We start from the raw sequence: 20,739 nt of genomic DNA on the forward strand, positions 1-20,739 counted from the left end.
CGCAACTGGCCAGTCTGTGAAATCGGCGGAGTTTGTCTGAAGCTGCGAAGCAAGCGAGCGGGGAAGGTACCCAGGCCTCCGTGCTGGCTTCAGTCTATCTGCAAATTCGGTGTGCACATTTATTTACACTATGGGCAATGACAAGACCGATATTTGAGGAGAAAAATTGTTAAGCGTCCTTCATACACTTTAAACTAACATGAACACAAAGTCTAACACACATATACCTGAAATTGCGATGCTGAAATGTTTGCTATTAATGGATAACGAAAAAAAAATATGAACGACCAACGATGCTTGCTGTTCAAGAATACGCTGAGCATGCACTGGCAGATGGTTATTTGCGGCACTAGGCTGCACTCTGTTTGAAGGGTGCTCCCCCTTACCACGGTGGTGCCTTACCTGTACGCGGAAGCCAAGCGGTACTTCGAGCGCCACTTCCCGAAGCAACGCGCTTGTAACGTTGGCAGCGCCTGACACCGCGTCTCAACGATGGCGTCTCAAAGCGCTAGCTGTCACGAGCGGAATAATGCGAGAACGGATGGACGGATGGATGTTATGAGCGTTCCTTTGTAACGGGGCGGTCGGTTGCGCCATCAAGCTCATGCCGCTATACTGCCTAATGTCCTACCTAGGTTAAACAATACAAAAAAGCACACACACACACTATGAACTCACACGACCAAATTTTCTGATCCCCTATTGCGAACTGTGCTTTTGCACGTCTCCGTTTTTTGCCGTTTCCCTACTTTTCTTCCGCTAATCCTCCAATCGCCTCTTACTAATCCCTGTTGCAGACATGTTTACTTATCCACTGCTCTCGCTGAACCCAAGGGCTTCAAGGAGGCCAGTGGTGGCTAAATCAACCGCTGGGTAGACGTCTTCATATTCTAATAAAACATGCTCCGTACCATAGTTTCCCTAGCTTTACCGCAGCAAGCACATGCTTCTTCTTCCTTCTCATATCTCGCTTTATAGGTGCGTATTCTAAGGCAGCCCGATCTCGCTTCGAGAACTAATGAGCATCTCTTTGAGTTATCATAAATTGTTTCTTTTCGGATTTCGTAAGCCCGAATTGCAGTACGCGAAAGCGGCAACGTATCCAAAGAGGTAGCGCATATACTACTAGCAAGCTCAAAAGAGTGCAAACGATGCCTCTCCTGGTTCCCCGCTCACATGGGGAAACACATCCACCCGCAAAAACCCAACCTCAATGAAACGGCCCATGACCGTGCGCGAGAACTTGCCCGCCGCGACAGTCCGACGGCCTCCGAGGGGCCGGACATTCAGTTTAATGACCCTCTTCTTACTTACCAAGAAATCACCTCACACTATCGAAAAGGCAGAATGAAATACCCGCTCCCGCAAGCCACACTCGAGCGCGCGCAGGCGGCCGCGTTTCGAATGCTGCAAACGGACTCGTATCCGTCACGAGGCCTATTAAGCCACTACAATTCAGAAATCCCGGCAAATTGCCCAGACTGTCCAGAACCCTATTGCTCACTCTCGCACATGCTTTGGCAATGTACCGCGTTACCAGAGGGCCCTCTCTCCAGTGAGCCCGAATGGGAAGAAGCCCGCAAAAGCCCGGACCTCAAACTCCAACTCAAGGCCGTCCAGAGGGCCAAAGAACTGGCGGAGCGTCACCACGTTCCCGTCCCGACTTGGGCGTCGCCTACGGTTTCGGCCCAAGAAGCTCCCCGCGTGCGATCTCCAACGGCTTAGACCCCTCAGGACCTCAATAAGGTTCTTGACTGACTGACTGATTCGGATTTCGTTTTTTCCTCTTAAGTAGTTACTCATGGCATGTTTATTCTCCATTGCTGCCAGCCATGAGATTATTTCGGCCTCTCTGACTTTCCGCTTGAGGTTCGTTCTTTGTTACTATGTTGCCCATCCCACAGGCCGCATACTTGCTAGTAAGCTTCCTAGTACTTTTCCTCCACTGTGAATCAATGTTTTTCCTGTACAGATACATCAACACTCTCCCAGCCCATTTACTTTCTTCCACATTCCTCAATCGTTCTTCATACTCAAGTTTACTGCGTGCTTCCCTCATTTCGAAACTAGTCCAGTTCATATCACCCTGCACAGCTTCATTTGTAGTCTTCCCACGAGCGCCCAATGCGAGGCGACCCACTGACCTTTCAATCACATCGAGTCCTGATTGTACCCCTGATTTAAATCAAACAACCGCACTTCCAAAAGTAAGCCCTGGAACCATTACACCTTTCCAAATACCTCAGAGCACTTAGTACCTATTGTATTCCCTTAGCGCTCTGTGCTTCCATTATGTCTGCATTTCCCTTCCCCTTCACTGCTATTGTTTTTTCCTGTATTTCCGTATATCTATTTCCTTCGTTTATCCATATGCCAAGGTATTTATATTCTGTTACCCGAGGTATTTCCTGGCCCTGTATCGCCACTGTCTGTTCACTGTTTCCATTGAATACCATATCACCTGATTTTCTAACACTAAATTTCAAACCTAAATTGTGGCCTTCCTCTCCACAGATATTAGCCAGACGTTGCAAATCACTTTGCTTGTGAGCTAGCAACACAGTGTCGTCCGTATAAAATAAACCTAGAGCTGCTGCTCTAGTACTGTACCAGCCTGTTTGTATGAGAGATTAAAGCCGATATTACTTCCTTCTAGCGCCCTCTCCATCCTCACCATGTACATCATAAAGAGCAGTGGGGATAAAGGGCACCCCGGCCTCAGTCCCTTGTTGATATAAATTTTCTCCTCGCTCCTTATCCCTTCCCATTCAACGCAAACGCTCCCCTTACCACAGTGCCACTATGCGGTACTGAACGATACTACTCTGCGAGTGGTACAGCCATACTGTCCCACGGCGCGGTCGGGCGTGGTTGCAAGGGCTTTATCTTAAAACCGATCTGCTTTGGCGTCTGGTAGGTTCGACGGCTCGTAGCTTTGCGTGCGCTATGTTCTCACAGCTCAGTGATACGTGACTGTAACTTTTTTCTGCAGAAATATCTGAACACTCCCGCAAACAATTTACTTTCTTCCATATTAATCAGGTGTTCTTCAGAATCAATTTTACTGTTAGCGTCTCTCAGTTCAAACCTTTTCCAGGTCCCACGACCCTGCACAGATTCATTAGTAGTCTTCCCGTGATCACCTTTTCGCCCAACGCGAGGCGTTCTACTGACCTTTGGTGACCACCGTGTAATGATTTTACCCCTGACTTCAAGCAAACAAGCGCATTTTCAAGTGTTAAGGCCTGGAACCCTTGCACATTTACACATACCCTGAAACACCTCGTACCTATTGTATCCTAATAGCTGCGTATTTCATTATGGCCGCCTTCTAACGATAAACCAAGGCCGCAGATGACTACGACCTTCGTTTATGTATACATCAAGGTGTTTGTATTTTTTTACTCTAGGTACTTTCTGGCCCCAAATTAACACGGTCTATTCACTGTTTTCATTCAATACCATAAAGGCTGATTACTTTATGCTAAATTTTAATCTTAACTATCAATTTCTTGTCGACAGATATGAGCCAGTCGGTGCGTATCGCTTTAATCCCGTGGCGCGATTTTCCTTCCTCCATGGCATCTTGTCCGTTGTCACGTGATGTGAGATGCACGCCACGTAGCTTTGATACGTACGCACTTTGGATTGCAGTTGTACATTATTACACCAGGTGGCACACCATGAAGCAGTTGCATAGGTAGTGCGGCGCAAGGTAGATAGAGAAAGTTTGGGGAAGAAACACACGATTGAGAATATGTATAAAAAATTATAGAATGATAAACATGTATATGACATACCTGAATAAATCAAGCAATCGATGTGACTGTTTGTCCACGTTTCATTTCAAAGGCAATGCCGAAAAACCATCATCATCGTTATTAACATCGCATCGCGCGATGTGACAAGCGCTCCTCGTAGCGTCAATACGCACAAGCTTTGCATGGCAGTTGCGTTGCATTCCACCAGCTGTGCCCACATGTAGGAGTTGTATGCTGCATGTAGCTGGACCTGGTTAACTCAAGTAGGCTACTTGGCTGTTTGTCTCCAATAAGAGGATCTTTCAAAGAGGATGCCAATAAATAATCCCCGTCATTATTAACAGCCTCGTTATGTACTTCGGGCCAAGGGATGTGATATGTGCGCCGCGTAGTATGGATACCTTTGTTTACTGCGTGATACACGTTATGGCGCCTCCTCGCAAGGTATGAACCACTACTGAAGAAGCAAATCGTAGAGCTACGCGCGCGGCTGCAACTTGGCAACATTGGGCTCAGCACACCTCTGTGCAGACCTCTGAGCAGATGTAGAGAGCAGCACAAGCAGCCCCTCGCCGTCGACGCAAGGCGGACAGTTCAGATCGTCCTCGTGAAAACAACTCGAAGAGACTTCGCCGCAAAGACCCTGTAGTATGTAGCACCGAAAATGAAGCTCCTATGGAGCCGCTCCTCTAGCTTACGTTGTGGCTGTGCCGCGTTTGTCGCGCAGTCCTGTGGCTCTTTTTTTTTTTAAGCTTGCCATATTTTTTGAAATTTCTTTAAAACAATTCAGGTCTTAATTCGAAATTCCGCTTCCGAAAGTCACAATATAGAATATAATTGTTTGGGCTGCTGAGCACGAGGTCGCGGGATCGAATCCCGACAACGGCGGCCGCATTTCGATGGGGGCGAAATGCGCAAACACCCGTTTACTTAGATTTAGGTGCACGTTAAAGAACCCCAGGTGGTCGAAATTTCCGGAGCCCTCCACTACGGCGTGCCTCATAATCAGAAAGTGGTTTTGGCACGTAAAACCCCACAATTTAATTTTTAGAATATAACTGCCTCTTTAATATGCAACAAGTGTCATTAAAGTCGGCCCCGTGATAATCGTACAAAAGCACTTCGCTGTTTTACATGTATTTGAATTGGCAGCATAGGAGTCTGACCCGAGCAACAGCTTCCTCCTAAGAAAAAAAAAATAAGGAAGCGCCAAGCAAATGATTTTCAAAGCGAAACGTCAAATGGGTCATTGAGCGAAAAAGCCGGCGTCTGTAGCAGCGAAACGGAGCCCAAAATTTCATTGGCTGCGACGCCACGGCACGAGCGCGCCTCGACGGAGCAGAGTGGACGAAAGGGCCGGAAGACCCGCTACCGAGCAGCGCGCCAAGTCTTGCGTGAAAGGAAAGGGCATCGCTGCGACTCCATGTCGCTTTGGCTCTCGCTCTGGGAAGCCTGTGTTGTAGCCGCGTTTCTTGTCGGAGCAAGCTCTCGCACGCGCTCTAAGTGCGCCTCGGTAAGGCCAATTCAGAACGCGCCCAATCGTCTCAATGCGCCCGTTTCCCTGCGAGGAGTTCATAACGCGATGCACCACTCAGCGGCGTTCAATCGAAGAATATTGCTTTCACATTCATAATTGCTTAGGTGCCCCCGGATTTTTCTTCTATGTTCAAATGAAAATGCAAATTAGTGCATTTCTCAATATTCATGGCTGCTTTTTGCCTCCTGCACCTTAACATTTGCATCTGCTTGCTTTGAAGGTGGCGGTGGTCAACAACTTTGTGACAAGAAAGCCATCGCATTGTGCTATTGGAGTGTTGCCGATGAACATGGGACAGATGAAATTGCAAGCAGTGCTCACGCAAAAGACACCTTTATGAAGCACTTATGTAACGGGTAAGATATGCGTTATTTCTTTTGGCACGTTACAACTGCAAATGTATTCATTGCAATGTTGATCTATTTATTGATTTTCTTGCCTCTCGAGGCAATTCACGTGCTCTGGGGTGGTCTTTGACACACCGTTGACGCACTTTGCCGATGTAACAACGAGCAAAGGGGATTTCGCATGCTTTGTGGCGGCCACGAATCGCTATTTTTCTGTGCTTCTTATTGGCACTTGCATAGCCGCACTGTCATCTCTATTCGCTTTCCTTTCCGCCACATAGTGCAAATTTTTTTTGCATTCCCTGCTCCCTTTTTGACGCTGTAAGACACACGGTGCAAACAAGGAATGACAGTGACGCGTGAAAGCTTTTTTAATTGCCATAGTCAAGTTTTGGCTGTTGAAAGTATGGTAAAGTCCATCCAGCATTGTTAGATAGCAAATTGGCCGCCAAACCTGGCATTCGAAAAATGAGCGCCTCTGAGCCAAAGCTGCTGCGCGCAGTGTGAAGGCAAGACCACGACATAGCAACCCCTTAACAATGCTTCATTAACTCTGAATGCGCTGAGCTGTAGGGTAGGAGGTTCTTCTTTGAACGGGGGCATAATGCCCGCACACACGGCCATAAGATAAGTGATGTTCTCGATAAAGAAAGCTTCGTTTGTTGTCATTAGGAAAAAAGAAAAGTTATTCGACGTTTGCATACGCAAGAACAAAACACATTATTATCTTTTAATGCGAAGCTGCACGTTACAAATTTTAGTCTTACGAAAAACAAGAAGGCGCTATTATTCTCAACACCGTTACGGTGCCCCTTTGATGCAGCCTGTCCATGTAGAGACGGATGCCTCAGACATACTTTTGGAATCTTTTTGCATTACCACACAAATGTGCAGCAGTAAGAGCGCGATTCCTCTAAATATATGTAATCACTAAGACTGGTTGTTCGTCACATTCTCAGTCTTTCATAATTGCCGCGTGCAATGTCATAGTAGACTGTTGGCAAGGAGGTCGTTAAGTTTAAAAGCATGCAATGCCTTTAAAGCCATGCATGCAACCGCCTTTGCTCCCTTCGTTAAATAACTCGCTCATAACGCCATGGACTGAACTCGAGCGCACAATCATTACTGCTGGTCATTTACGGGTGAACCGCATTTTGCTGATAAAAGCTCCACGATGTTTGTAGCCTGCATTGCTATTGGCATTTTATAATTTAATTATCGGGATTTCCGTGACAAAACCACCATTTGATTATGAGGCACGCCTTAGCGGAGGACTGCACATTAATTTTGACCACAAGGGGAACTTTAACTCCCTCCCAATGTTCGTTTTTGCATTTCGCTCCCACCGAAATTCGGCCGCCACGGCCGGGATTTGATCCCGCGACCTTCATCCTTAGCAACGCAGCCCCATAGCCGCTAAGCCACCGCGGCGGGTGTCTTATTGTTTTTATGTGAGCTTCTCTGTGCTGTGACATGTTCTTCATCCTAAAGTTAAGTGTCAAAAAAAAATTGCGAAGTTTCATACAACGTGGAGAGATCAGTAAAGTACGTAATGATAACTGTGTGTCAGGGTATCCTTACGGCTCTGCGACAATGATGCGGAACAGTTTGTGACTGGCGAGAGGGCTATGAGTTGCACGTTTGTAAGGTACCTGCCCATTTTGCTTAGAGACGTGTTCAGAAGCTTCACGTTCACTCGGAAAACAGATAACGCATGCGTACTGTCAACCTGAGAGCGGGTATAAAAATGAAAACAGCTGCACTGCCCAAAGAATAAAAGTACAGTTTTTTCTCTCCTCTCTGAAGGTAAACATCACGTATACTTAGGGCAACGTCAACTGGCGTTAGGCAAACATACGTGTTGAGTAGTACCACTTAATTTCTTCTATTCTGAGAAGCGAAACCACTCCGCTCAGTAAGCAGAAATCAGTTAATCCGTAGGTTGCCTTTTCTATATTAGGAAACGAAGTCGAAGCACCTGCATACATGGCCATAGCTCCCTTCGGGACATCTGGCTCACCGCCTGGGGAATGCCCCTTTGTCGAAATCTCCGCAGAGGGAGACAAAGACAAACCTTCTGACTGCCCATTTTGGGCACATCTCTCTGAAGTGCCTTAATGTAGCCAAGTTCTTAGAAAGCTTATTCTGCTCAACTTTGTTTGTTGCGACGTGAGCACAGTGCGCCCTTAGTACAGAAACGTGGTGCCAGCATTGACGAAATCAGGCTAAAAAATGAAAAGTTTAATAAGCTTAGCGTAAATGTATTTTTTTTTTACCCGCCGTTGTTGCTCAGTGGCTATGGTGTTAGCCTGCTGAGCACGAGGTCACGGGATCGAATCCAGGCCACGGCGGCCGCATTTCGATGGGGGCGAAATGCGAAAACACCAGTGTACTTAGATTTAGGTGCACGTTAAAGAACCCCAGGTGGTCCAAATTTCTGGAGCCCCCCCACTACGGCGTGCCTCATAATCAGAAAGTGGTTTTGGCACGTAAAACCCAATAATTTAATTTTTTAAACTGTATTTTTCATCTCTATACCGACAGCAATCCACAACGTTTCCCTGAGAACAACCGTTGCAAGCAAAACTATTATGGTAGCTGCACAGACGCCGAAAAAAAGAAGTTCGCTCGCATGGACCACGGCTACGCTGTGCTTCGTGGAGAAATCACGTCTGTAGAAAGCTGCCAGTGTAAGTTTTCACCATATACTTGTTTTTCTTACAGCCATGGGACAGTGATATCAAAGCTGGTAGAGAAATAAACAGAGATACAAGCTTTAATGATGTGCTGGAGAATAGAAAGTTATCACTAGGACTTCATCATCATCATCAGCCTGGTTACGCCCACTGCAGGGTAAAGGCCTCTCCCATACTTCTCCAACAACCCCGGTTATGTACTAATTGTGGCCATGTCGTCCCTGTAAACTTCTTTATCTCATCCGCCCACCTAACTTTTGCCGCCGCCTGCTACGCTTCCCTTCTCTTGGGATCCACTCCGTAACCCTCAATAACCATCGGTTATCTTCCCTCCTCATTACATGTCCTGCTCATGCCCCCATTTTTTTATTTCAACTAAGATGTCATTACCTCGCGTTTGTTCCCTCACCCAATCTGCTGTTTTCTTGTCCCTTAACGTTAGATCCATCATTATTCCTTTCATAGCTCATTGCGTCGTCCTCAACTTAAGTAGAACCCTTTTCGTAAGCCTCCAGGATTCTGCGCCATAGGTGAGTACTGGTAAGACACAGCTAGTATAAACTTTTCTCTTGAGGGATAATGGCAACCTGCTGTTCATGACCTGAGCATGCCTGCCAAACGCACTCCAGCCCGTTCTTATTCTTTGATTATTTCCGTCTCATGATCCGGATCCGCCGTCACTACCTGCCCTAAGTAGATGTATTCCCTTACCACTTCCAGTGCCTCCCTACCTATTGTAAATTGCTGTTCTCTTCTGAGACTGTTAAACATTGCTTTAGTTTTCTGCAGATTAATCTTTAGACCGACTCTTCTGCTGTGCCTCTCCAGGTCAGTGAGCATGCATTGCAATTGGTCCCCTGAGTTACTAAGCAAGGCAATATCATCAGCGAATCGCAAGTTACTAAGGTATTCTCCATTAACTTTTATCCCCAATTCTTCCCAATCCAGGTCTCTGAATACCTCCTGTAAACACGCCGTGAATAGAATTGGAGAGATCGTATCTCCCTGCCTGACGCCTTTCTCTGTTGGATTTTGTTACTTTCTTTATGGAGGACTACGGTGGCTGTGGAGCCGCTATAGATATCTTTCAGTATTTTTACATACGGCTCGTCTACACCGTGATTCCGTAATGCCTCCTAGACTGCTGAGGTTTCGACAGAATCAAACGCTTTCTCGTAATCAGTGAAAGCTATATATAAGGGTTGATTATACTCCGCACATTTTTCTATCACCTGATTGATAGTGTGAATATGATCTATTCTTGAGTAGCCTTTACGGAATCCTGCCTGGTCCTTTGGTTGACAGAAGTCTAAGGTGTTCCTGATTTTATTTGCGATTACCTTAGTAAATACTTTTTAGGCTACGGACAGTAAGCTGATCGGTCTAGAATTTATGAAGTCTTTGGCGTCCCCTTTCTTAGGGATTAGGATTATATTAGCGTTCTTCCAAGATTCCGGTACGCTCCAGGTCATGAGGCATTCCGTATAGAGGGTGGCCAGTTTCTCTAGAACAATCTGCCCACCATCCTTCAACAAATCTGCTGTTGCCTGATCCTCCCCAGCTGACTTTCCTCTTTGCATAGCTCCCAAGGCTTTCTTTACTTCTTCCGGCGTTACCTGTGGGATTTCGAATTCCTCTAGACTATTCCCTCTTCCATTATAGTTGTGCGTGCCACTCGTTCTGTATAAATCTCTATAGAACTCCCAGAACTTACCAGATAAGAATGAATGACAATATACTAGTACTAGTTCAGTTACGACACTGAGCAGATAGCAATGTGCACCAGTGAGTTTTGAAGGCTGTGTGAGAAAGTAATAAAAAATCTCTGTATTTTCCCAGCTTATTTAAAGGGTCATCATGTAGACTGACTAAAAATGATATTTCCTGTTTATGGCCTAACACAGTGGGCTTGGATTGACCGAAATTCTAGATAGCTAAGCTCACTCCTACTAAAGCTCGAAAGAATTCTACTCAGCCGGGCTCACTCGGACACAGACTGACGGGTCGGTCTGAGCCTACATGAGCCGACTTATGAGGGACCTTTGCTGCAGTGTGCACCTTGTCAGAAGAATTAAACATTCAAGAACTTACCCTTCTATAGTTATGTTTGAAAACCATTCGTAATCTGACGACGACACAGTCACATCATGATGGCATCTCCGCAGATCGAATAAAATAAATGAAAATTTTCGGAAAGTGGTCTTCACAACATATACAGTTTTGCCCTGCCACGATAACCGAAGCGTGTCTTCATTTGGAAATAAAGGGCGACATACAGGGCCGCCGGCATTGCGCAACGAGCACTGCCTCCCTCTTTTCCTCTCATCGTAAGCTGCTTGCGTTCGTCAGCACTGGAAAAGGGAGATAGGTCATATTGGGTAGGGCAAGGCTAGACATCTAGGAAACCCGATCACTCTGTTCGATTTAACCAGCAATTTGCCGAATAACGATTCAATTACGTCGCCTTCCTTTTACAACAATAACGCGATTATACAACAAACAATATGTATTGTCTAATACGACAACGCATATTCTTTTGTCAGTGTTAGCGTGAGCTACAATTATGGCAAGGGGAGCGCGAATTTCTATAGGATTTCTTCTTCTACCGAACATTGCATTGCAGGCTGTTCTAGCTAGCCACTCAAAAAGAATAGTGGTCGCGAATTTCAAGAAAGAAAAAGATTAGCTTAAAAAAAGCAAACTAAATTTAGCCTGCGCCGATGACTTGGCTGAAAAATCTTCAGATAGTAGGAAATATGCCACGCACTCACCATACACACTTACATGCAACACATACACACGCTCAACATACATACATACATACATACATACATACATACATACATACATACATACATACATACATACATACATACATACATACATACATACATACATACATACATACATACATACATACATACATACTAAGTGGATCGAGCGCTTATTATGTCTCGAGTTAGCTCGTCATTAAGAAGTAAAAGAAGCGATGATGACAGAAACTGTCCCTCAACCACGCACCTACGCACACACCACAATTGCATCTTCTGCAAGAATATTAGTGTGTCAGTCAGCAAGTTAATAGACCAATCTGGTTCTTTTTCTGTCATGAATAACGGTTTCTTTTCGCGGTTTTGTCACTCAGCTGTTCAGCAACTTCGTGAATGCATGGACCTGAGCACCATGAGCTCCTGTGATGCCAGTCCAGATCCTCAAAATGGAACCTTTGAGGCCGAGGTGGAATCAAAAGAGAGGTGAGTGTCAAAAGTACATCATTTGCGAGAAGCCAATGACATACTAAGGTTTACTCCAAAGTGGCACGTCAAGTCAGCGTAAGCCTCGAGGTTCCTGAAATATACAGGGCGTTGGCGATCTTTCCACATGAGCGAGACGAGTGAGGATAACCATGGGGGTCTCATCTGGCTGTCTCTGCCATAAAAAAAAATCTAGCTGAAGTTGTCTCAGTATGACCATCAAATTTAATGCGGTCAGCATTTAAGCGGCACACCGCATTGCCGCCGCCGAAAATCGTAATGTGTAAACCATAAGCGAAACGAGAATAAGGTGAAAGCAGAAGCGAACATTTCGGCAAGTGGACTTGTGGAAAACTTGGCTCCTGCTTTCCCCTTGATCGAAGTTTTGCTCATCATCTTGAATTTCCATCTTCCGCATTCGCCGTGTTTTCCATGTATGAGCCCTGTACTGCCACTGTCTCGTTCCTCTCTCGCGCTTATCTCTGGACAGGCTGCGCCATCTAGGGTTGCCACCGCGAATTCCACTGCGCTGCGCGTGTACGAGTATGTATTAACACAAGATTGTCTGGATGTGTATGATGCGCGTTTGATTCTGCTTAGCACGAAAACTATAAACAATTGCTTTGTAACTCAAGATGAGTGAAAGTGGTCCATTTAAAAGCGGAAAATACATCATAAAGTCATAAGCACAGACGCCAGATACTCAGGATCCCGGACGACAGTTTGCCCGTTAGATCACGGACTACCTAGCGGCCTGAGCTGGCGTTATAAGAAAACGGTTAGATCCGGACATATATGAATAGCTGGACAGATAGCTAATGATAAGGGCGTGAAGCATTATAAGCTTGCTAAGTGCATTAGAAAATGTGTACGTTTGGATGCCCTTACTCTGCTCGCTGGTGGCATAGCGATGACCAGCGCTTTGACAGTAGTAATGCCAAGAGGTAACAAGGCAGTGTTCATTGGCTGTGCACCTGCTCCTAAATTCACGCACTGTGGGACGCCTGGAGCTGAAAATATGTTCCCCGCTCGTTTCCACGTCTCTGATCGGCACTTGCTAATGCTCCCAGGGGTTAAATAGTGCACAGATACAAATGACCAAGAATTTCGACAGAAGGGTGGCGTTAGCTCAAAGGCAAGGCATTACTCGCGTAATGCGGAAGATATGGGTGCCACTCACACATCGTGCAAGTTGTCTTTTCATCCACGTTCGCTTTGCTCTTAGTAAGAATTTTCATACACAGACAGGCACAACTTATTTTCTCTGTGCTTTCCTTCCCTTCACTGCGCGTCGACTTCATGTGGCAACGCAATTCCAAACTATGGTGCAATATAGTTTATTTCCGGAAGGCTACCGATGCAGTCTTATTTTAAAGTGACAGCGCTTCCATTAAAATAAAACTATCTGTTTTATATGTTCTTAAAGAATTTGGAGTCGCATTGCAAACTATCCGAGGTTTCAACGGATGGTGTCTACGTCACATGCGCCCCTGCGGCTCTTACCCTCAATGTACGTGACCTTCCACGGCTAAGCAAGCCGTAGGTTTCATACCTCGCTCCGGAAGCCATGTGATAACTTGGATAAAAGGAAACATTACATTCTGTACGCTTTTATTCCGGTACACGAACCCGAATGCACGGTTGTTATCCTTAATATGGTGTTCATCTTTGCGCAGAAAATAATTTGGTAAAGCACTTGAAGCATCTTTCATACCACGTGTGGTGTTTAGGATAGTAAACCCAATCAGTCATTCCCATTTCTCGTGTTTTGTATATTGCGTGTTATATTTAAGCTGTGTGTATATTTGAAAACATTTATTGTAATGAGGTCCGGAGGCTCGACTTCTTAAGCCAAGGCACTGTCACGTTGACACTGTCAGGCCAAGCCTTTCAGCGACATCATGGGCCCTCTGGACGGCCCTTAGCTGGTCCTGAAACAATGGGCTTTGAATCCTTTTCTCCCGCTATGTCCATTCTTCAACGAGGTTGGGGAGAGTCGCGGGACACCCCGCCAGCTTATGTCTGATTCCAATGATGCCATTACAATCGTTGCAGTCCATCTTAATTTCCCTCTCTGGATATATTATATTAATGGTGTGCGGTGTGGGATATGTACCTGTTTGTAATAAGCGCAGTGAGACTGCCTGAGCACTGCTCAGTTTTGAATGTGGCAATGGGAATTGCGTGCGTCCTAAATAGTAGTGTTTGGTAATGTCATTGTATGTTATTAAATCATCTATAGATTCCCTGGCTTTATGGTGAACGGCTCGGTTGTGACTATCACGGTTAGCAAGTCCTCGTGCCAAATCATGAGCAACCTCATTGAGGTTTATCTGAGTCTCGTCCACTTACCCCATATGCGCAGGAAACCATCGGATTTCAGTTCTCATAATACCAATGTTTTCAAAAAGTTTAGCTGCTACACCAGCTACGTAGCCTTCATCAAAACACTTTATAGCGGATTTCGAATCACTGTAAATGCAGGCCCACTTATTACTCCTGATGGCTAGAGCAATTGCCACTTGTTCTGCCACCATGGGGTCCTTAGTAAATAGTGATAGCATCTTGCACCTTCCCTTGATAATTTGAGACAATGGCCGTATAAGCTTCTTTACCTTTCACCCAGGCTGCATCAACTATGGCTGCCAATTGGTTCTGCTGTTCTATTTCCTGCAAGAGTGCTTTGGCTCTTGCCTTTCTCCTTTCGATATTATATTCTGGATGCATGTTTCTGGGGAGACAGTTGGGTTCTGATCTTGTTCCTAACGTCATTCCTTAATTCTGCTTCAGCCTCTATTGGGCTCCTTGACGTATCCAGCTCTGCACCTATTGCCTGTAATATGTTCCTACCAGCTCGTGATTTTGTCAATCTTTCGTGTTGCTCTAGCTGTAGGGCCTCCGCGATTTCTTCCATTGTGTTGTGCACCCCTATACTCATGAGTTTGTTAGTTGCAGCGTTACTGGGTATCTCTAGGGCTTCTTTAACGAGCTTCCTGAGCATCACATTAACTTTGTTAAGTTCTGCCTGCTTCCACTTGAATAATCCAGCCTCATAAATGAAGTGACAGAGAGCAAATGCGTGTATAAGCCTCAAAGCGCTGTCTTCTCCTAAGCCTCTGTGTCTATTGGTAATTCTCCTTAGTAACCTGAATATCTATTTAAGGTGCCCCAAATCTTATTCGTGCAAGGTCACTTTCGCCAAAGCGCAAGAAGACGCGAAATAAAAACCATCGTGGAATGCCCTGAAAGTTTCACGAAGCTTATGGGCATCAGGATGCTACTTGCTAAGGTTTATTGCCACTTTCAAGGAAGTATTTCACGCAAGAAAACACATTTTTGGAGGATTTACCTGCGTCAATGTTTGCGTCTCATTGCCTTAGAAATAGGGAGCGTAGTGTTGTCACTGCAGCATCCCAGGGTTCTACTAGGACACGTAAATACCCAAGAAAGTGGATGGGAAAACGGCGCCGTGGTAGGTCAATTGGTAGAGCATCGCACGCGAAATGCGAAGGTTGTGGGTTCGGTTCTCACCTGTGGCAAGTTATTTTTCATCCACTTCAATTACCTTTAACTTATCGTTTGTTTATTTCATGTATTAAACACAAGTAATTTCCCATATGTTGTCCTTGGTGTCATTGTTTTTTGGCTTCTCATGATATGGCTATATATATATATATATATATATATATATATATATATATATATATATATATATACTGAGCCTTACTCTGAACGTACATACGCCGATGTGCCACTTCAGCTAACACCGCTTCGTCACACTCTATACTTTGGTGCCTGAACGTCGGCTTTTCATCATTTGTATTACCTGGAGGCTTTGCTTGTGCATTGTGTGACTGAACTGTGTCAGTTCGAAGGCAAAATTTAAGCCATGTAAGATATCTGAAAATATGAATTCCATGGATATGGGTTACTGCTAATTAGCCATGCTTCCCGTATTTGCCCATTTTCTTTCCGACTTGGGAGCACGAACCCAATATTCTTATTTTTGATACTCAGAGAAGTACCGATTATGATCTATGGAATAAACAATTTGAACTAGATTCTCTACCTGATGCCAGTGCCATTCAATATTTATTGAGCTTCAAACCACACTGCATGCATAAGATTATTTTGTCTTTTAAAAGAAAATTGTGTCATGTTTTTATGTTTGTTCCTGCAGGGGGGCACAAAACCTGAAGGCCTGCGTCGAGAAGGCGGTTAAACCCTGCGATGCCAAGAAGAACGCAGCTGCCATAGCACATCTGCAGAAGATTGCTGACGCCATTGTGGACCTCAGCTCGTCACCTGATAAACCAAATGGTGCTCACACAACGAAGGCCGCTAAGGCAGTCGTTGCAGTATCTCTGCTGAGCTGGATAGTTCGCGACATTTATTAACAGCTCTTGTGAGCGACACCATCATACATTCATCGACCGCGTTCCATTTTTTTTTCTTATAAGTCATTAAACTTTCTACATAACAAACATGTTCGTGCCCGTACTTGCGATATTCGTGAACTGAAGTGACGCTCCTGTTGGCTAGAAACCGTATTCTAGGTTCTTACACCACTCAATTGATGATGATGATGATCGTGTATATCATCTCTTTTGAAACTTGTCGGGGACAAATAATCACCTAGCCCGCTTCATTTACTCAGTTTTTTTTTTTGCGTCTGTCACAATCTAGCTTTCAGCCAATATAGTCTATAGTTTTGTATATAAAAGCTATTTCACTATGTTGCACTATGACCTACGCTTGCAATGACTCCGGTTTTATTATGATGATGATGATTTATTGGCATCTTCTTTAAAGCAAGGGGGGCGGGACATTCAGTCATCTAGGCTGCTCGAGTTATTCTGGTATTCGATGCATGCTGTTTGTTATAGCAATTTATATACGTCTCCTTAAGCTCTCTCTTTCTCTTTCTCAAAAGTTCTAAACCTACCTTTACTGCTACTTTTGCCTGTACCGGATCCAGTCTATCAATCTTGGTAGCCCTTTTCCACTAATACTCTAAACGTGTTTTGCTTATCTCGACTGGTGACCAGTTGATGCTTCTGTTCCCTTTAATTCAAGCACTTCTGGAACAGGCACGAGTCTACGAGTCTCACCGGGTGAACACCTCCGCATTCCATTTGGATGTGCTGAGTGGTCTCCCAATTTTCGCTACAGCAGTCATATGCCTCATCTTCTTTGAAGTATTTGTTGCCGTATGTTTTTGCTTAAGCAACCATCTCGGGCCTCAAATACCAAGGCACTACAGTATATGTTCTCGTACAGATTTTCCCTTCGATTTTGTTTCCATTCTTTGCATCAAATTTACTGTACCTGTTCCTCTCACGTTTTTTTTTCTGATGACCCGTGGTTGTTTATTTACGCTTTCAATTACCTAACTTGCTAACTTTCTAACCTCACTAACCTAACTTTCTAACTTTCTTGACCTCTTCCTCCATTCTGTGTCCACGCTTCTGAGCTAGAGATACTTGTGCAATTTCACCGTCAAGAAAGTAGACAGCTGTAACACACCTCGGCAAAAGTCGTCACTGCGTTATTTATCACCCGTGGCACTTTATGAGATGCTTAACAACTTCATCAGTCGAGCGGCGGCGCTGTGGTAGAATCTCTGGATTAAAGGAATAGCTTTGAGTAGCGGATCACTTGAGAACACAGGCGCAACCACGTAGAAATCATGTGTGATATTCAGTTGAGCTTCAACAGAATAAATCGACTTTCTGTTGAAACGTTAGTTAAGTAATTAGATTTTTTTCTGGGATTTTATGTGCCAAACCCACAATCTGATTAGGGGGAACGCTGTAGTTGCGACCCGTGGACGGTATTTGATGTGGCCATTTTGTGCTTAGCCATGCAATAGCAGAGGCAATAAGCAACCATGGCAGCTGGAAACATAATTTTTATTACCTTTCTAAGAAACGGTCATCGTCGCATAACTGAAGCACTGATTCGTAAGTGCGTGTACACATCAATGGCAGGTTGCCCACTACCAATGTCTGTACACGTAAGACAACGTGAGACAGTTTAATATCCCCTAGCTGGAATAATCTATTGATCTCCGTGAAATGGTGGTAATCACAACGATAGCAGACACCTACAGAAACCTCGTACGACAATAGGCACTATAAAGCACAAGTTGCAGCGAATCCCACGCGTAATGCGAAGACGTGGGATCTTTCCCCATGTGCAGCAAGTTGTTTCTTCATCCACTTTCATTGCCACTAATTTATTATTTCTTTAATTATAATTTTCAGTATAGGTAATTTCACCTGTGTTTTCCTTGATGTCTTCGTTAACTTCTCATGCTATGATTAATAAAAATCGGGCCCCTCGGTTAACCCCCTTTCTTATCGTTCCTACATAACGAGAGTCTCGAATCCGGCAAGAATCCGGCAATTCTTTCATGGTCCTCGGACATCGCTAAAATAACTAACGAGGCTAACCGCACCTTAGGCTTTCTCCGACGACATATAATATGTACCCCTCCTCCGGTAAAAACTCTTGCCTACAAATCTGTGGTAAGGCCCAAACTTGAATACGCACGCTCAATTTGGGACCCTCATCATACTAATCTTTCTAACATGCTTGAATCTGTCCAAAACCGCGCAGCCCGATTTATCTTCCATGACTATTCTTCATATACTAGTGTCACAGAACTAAAATCTATTGCGAATCTTCTTAGACTAGAAGCGAGGCGTCAAGTGTCGAGGCTCATTCTATATCACAAGTTTTATCATCCCCCGATCGGTAGCAGCGTCATATCGCCAGCTCACCGCCATTCATCCCGGACCAATCATTCAGTCAGTTCCCATCTTCATTCGTTTTTTTACACGTACAGCGAGAGACTGGAACGATCTGCAAATTGTGGATGAACATAAAATATTAGGCGTCACTTTTTCCTCGCACCTTACTTGGGATAAACATATTGAAAATATCTGCACAAAATTGTCTGCTATCACAGGCGTTCTGTCTCGATGTCGGCGTCTTCTTCCAAGCAAAGCAAGACTGAACATTTATTATGCCTTACTTTTTTCCCATTTAAATTACTGTAGCTTGGTGTGGGCGACTACAGGAAAGACAAACCTTATGAAAATCATTTCTTTGCAAAAGAAAATGATTCGGCACATTGACAACATGGGTTATCTGGAGACAACGCGGCCAGCGTTCTTAAAACATAAAATTATAGAAATAGAATATTTCTGCACCTTTCGCCTTCTAAATTCATTTTATTTCTCAAATACTGCCTTCAAAAGTTTCCTAGTGTCTACTGCATCTTTGGCACCAAAATTTAATTCTTCCAATACAAGAAATAGTGATACATGGTATGTCCCGTGGTTTCGTAATAAATATAGCCTACAGTCATTAAAACATAATCTACCACATATTTTAAATAAATATAAAGGTACATATACCTCTTCATCGAAGGAACTGCGAATGCATTTTGTAAACATGTGATCAGTGATTGTTTATCGTTCTTTCAGAGACAACTGTACGTGTTACTGATTTTGTAACCCATACACATGCATTTCTATCTTCTGGTGTATCGAATGTTTTTTTTTTTCATTTCTAGTCTGTATTATCTACTCTCTATATCCGAGCGACTTGTATTGGTTTTGTTAGTAACCCTTACACACATACTTCTATTTTTCTGATGTATCAATTATGTTTTTTCTCTTAGTCTTTATATTATTTTCGGTCTTGTTATTGTGCATTTATGTAATTAACTTATTCTGAGTGTCTAACAATGTTACAATTTTGATGCAACCACCATGTATGCCTTGTAATGGACCATCGGCCTAGTCAAGCTGTTTTCCAACAGCTTTTAGCCTTTGGTATCCACCAGAACACTTGTAATTCTGGAAATAAATTGAATTGAATCTGCCTGAAGAAGCGGTGGACCACTCCAGTACGACTGCGTTCAGGACTGCCATCGAACACATTTTTCTTTGAAGCAGCCCACCCCTCATGTAAAACCGCTCTCCAGGGGCATTTGAGGAATAAATAATTAAATAAAACTGATGCCTTCAGGTAGGATGTGCGGGTATAGTGACAGCTGCCTTCGCCCAGACAGATCACGTGCTCGTGACGCCTGCCGCAGAAAGGATGTGCCACATCTGCCGCCAAGGTTTTTGAGTGGTGGCGCTGGCTAACACTCCCAAGGTTATAGTAGCGGCCATAAAGGCTCTCTGCAGAAAACACGCAAAAAAAAAAAGAAAAACACTTACACCACTGAAGGCATACCGTAGAGGGGTGTACCGTGGTCGTAGCTTAATTCATCGTACGCGAATATAAATAGAATGGCTGCTTCAATAGTTATAATACATGCGTTTTGTTCCATAAAAAGTTATTTTCGTGAATGTATACGTTAGGTACGCAGTTACCACCCATTGTTATTCATCTTTCTTGAATAATAAAGAGGGCTGTGGGAAGCTGGTAATGGGGCTGGTTTCCTAGGTACACTTGATTGTAGCACGAAATACATTTCGTGAAAAAGAACGGAAAGAGGAGACAGTGAAGCGCCAAACTATCACCTATTTATTAAAAGCCTCAACAACGTATACGCAAAGAAAAGACAGCTTCCGCGCGGCCCACTTATGTAGCAGCCATTTTATGAGACACCTTTTTATTCTACTTTGACTACGCAATACAATGTGGTTTTACTTCATATCAGCCTAAGGTAGTTAATGTTTTTAGATACATTGATAATTTTTAGTTGCTGTTAAAAATAGGTTCCGTTTGCTGTGCCATGATATGGTTGAGCCGACTTTAGACGCTTCTAGAGCAAACACAAAAGGACCTACTTTTACTAATGAACTTCTGAAGGACAGTTCGTTGCAGTTTTTAGACCTTAAGCTAACACTTTTGAGTGATCACGTTTGCTGTGCGTAACTCCCTCGAGGTAAAAAAGAATTGTTGCAGTACGACTCAGCGCACGCTAAGATTGTAAAGGGTGGAATCGCCTTACTTTGCCTGGAAACGGCTCTGCGCAAGTCAGGTGTGCACATAATGCAGGCGAGTTCTTGCAATTAACTAGCAGGCTACCTTCAGTCTGTCCTAAATTTCATGATTAAGTCTTTGCTGCAGAAGCTGAAAGCTAACGCTGCGAGTGTGAAAAAGCACTCGAAGGAAAGG

The 20,739-nt window shown here is 44.2% G+C and overlaps 1 protein-coding gene across 3 annotated transcripts in view; it reads left to right on the top strand.

The window, feature by feature from the left end:
- LOC142592731 (uncharacterized) overlaps positions 1-19,569 on the top strand; it is a 65,913-nt gene extending 46,344 nt beyond the window's left edge. The window contains exons 2-5 of one of the 3 annotated variants that reach the window (XM_075704332.1): positions 5,519-5,654; positions 8,190-8,335; positions 11,487-11,595; positions 15,776-19,568. In XM_075704332.1, the coding sequence (XP_075560447.1) occupies positions 5,635-5,654; positions 8,190-8,335; positions 11,487-11,595; positions 15,776-15,992 (492 nt within the window). In that variant the 5' untranslated portion in view covers positions 5,519-5,634 and the 3' untranslated portion in view covers positions 15,993-19,568. Of the gene's footprint in view, positions 1-5,518; positions 5,655-8,189; positions 8,336-11,486; positions 11,596-15,775 lie in introns of all 3 variants that reach the window. The other 2 variants (XM_075704331.1, XM_075704333.1) reach the window with 2 other exon arrangements.
- The last annotated feature ends 1,170 nt before the right edge of the window (positions 19,570-20,739 follow it).

This window comes from Dermacentor variabilis, chromosome 9 (genome assembly GCF_050947875.1).
Source record: "Dermacentor variabilis isolate Ectoservices chromosome 9, ASM5094787v1, whole genome shotgun sequence".
In the NCBI taxonomy this organism is placed as follows: domain Eukaryota; kingdom Metazoa; phylum Arthropoda; class Arachnida; order Ixodida; family Ixodidae; genus Dermacentor; species Dermacentor variabilis.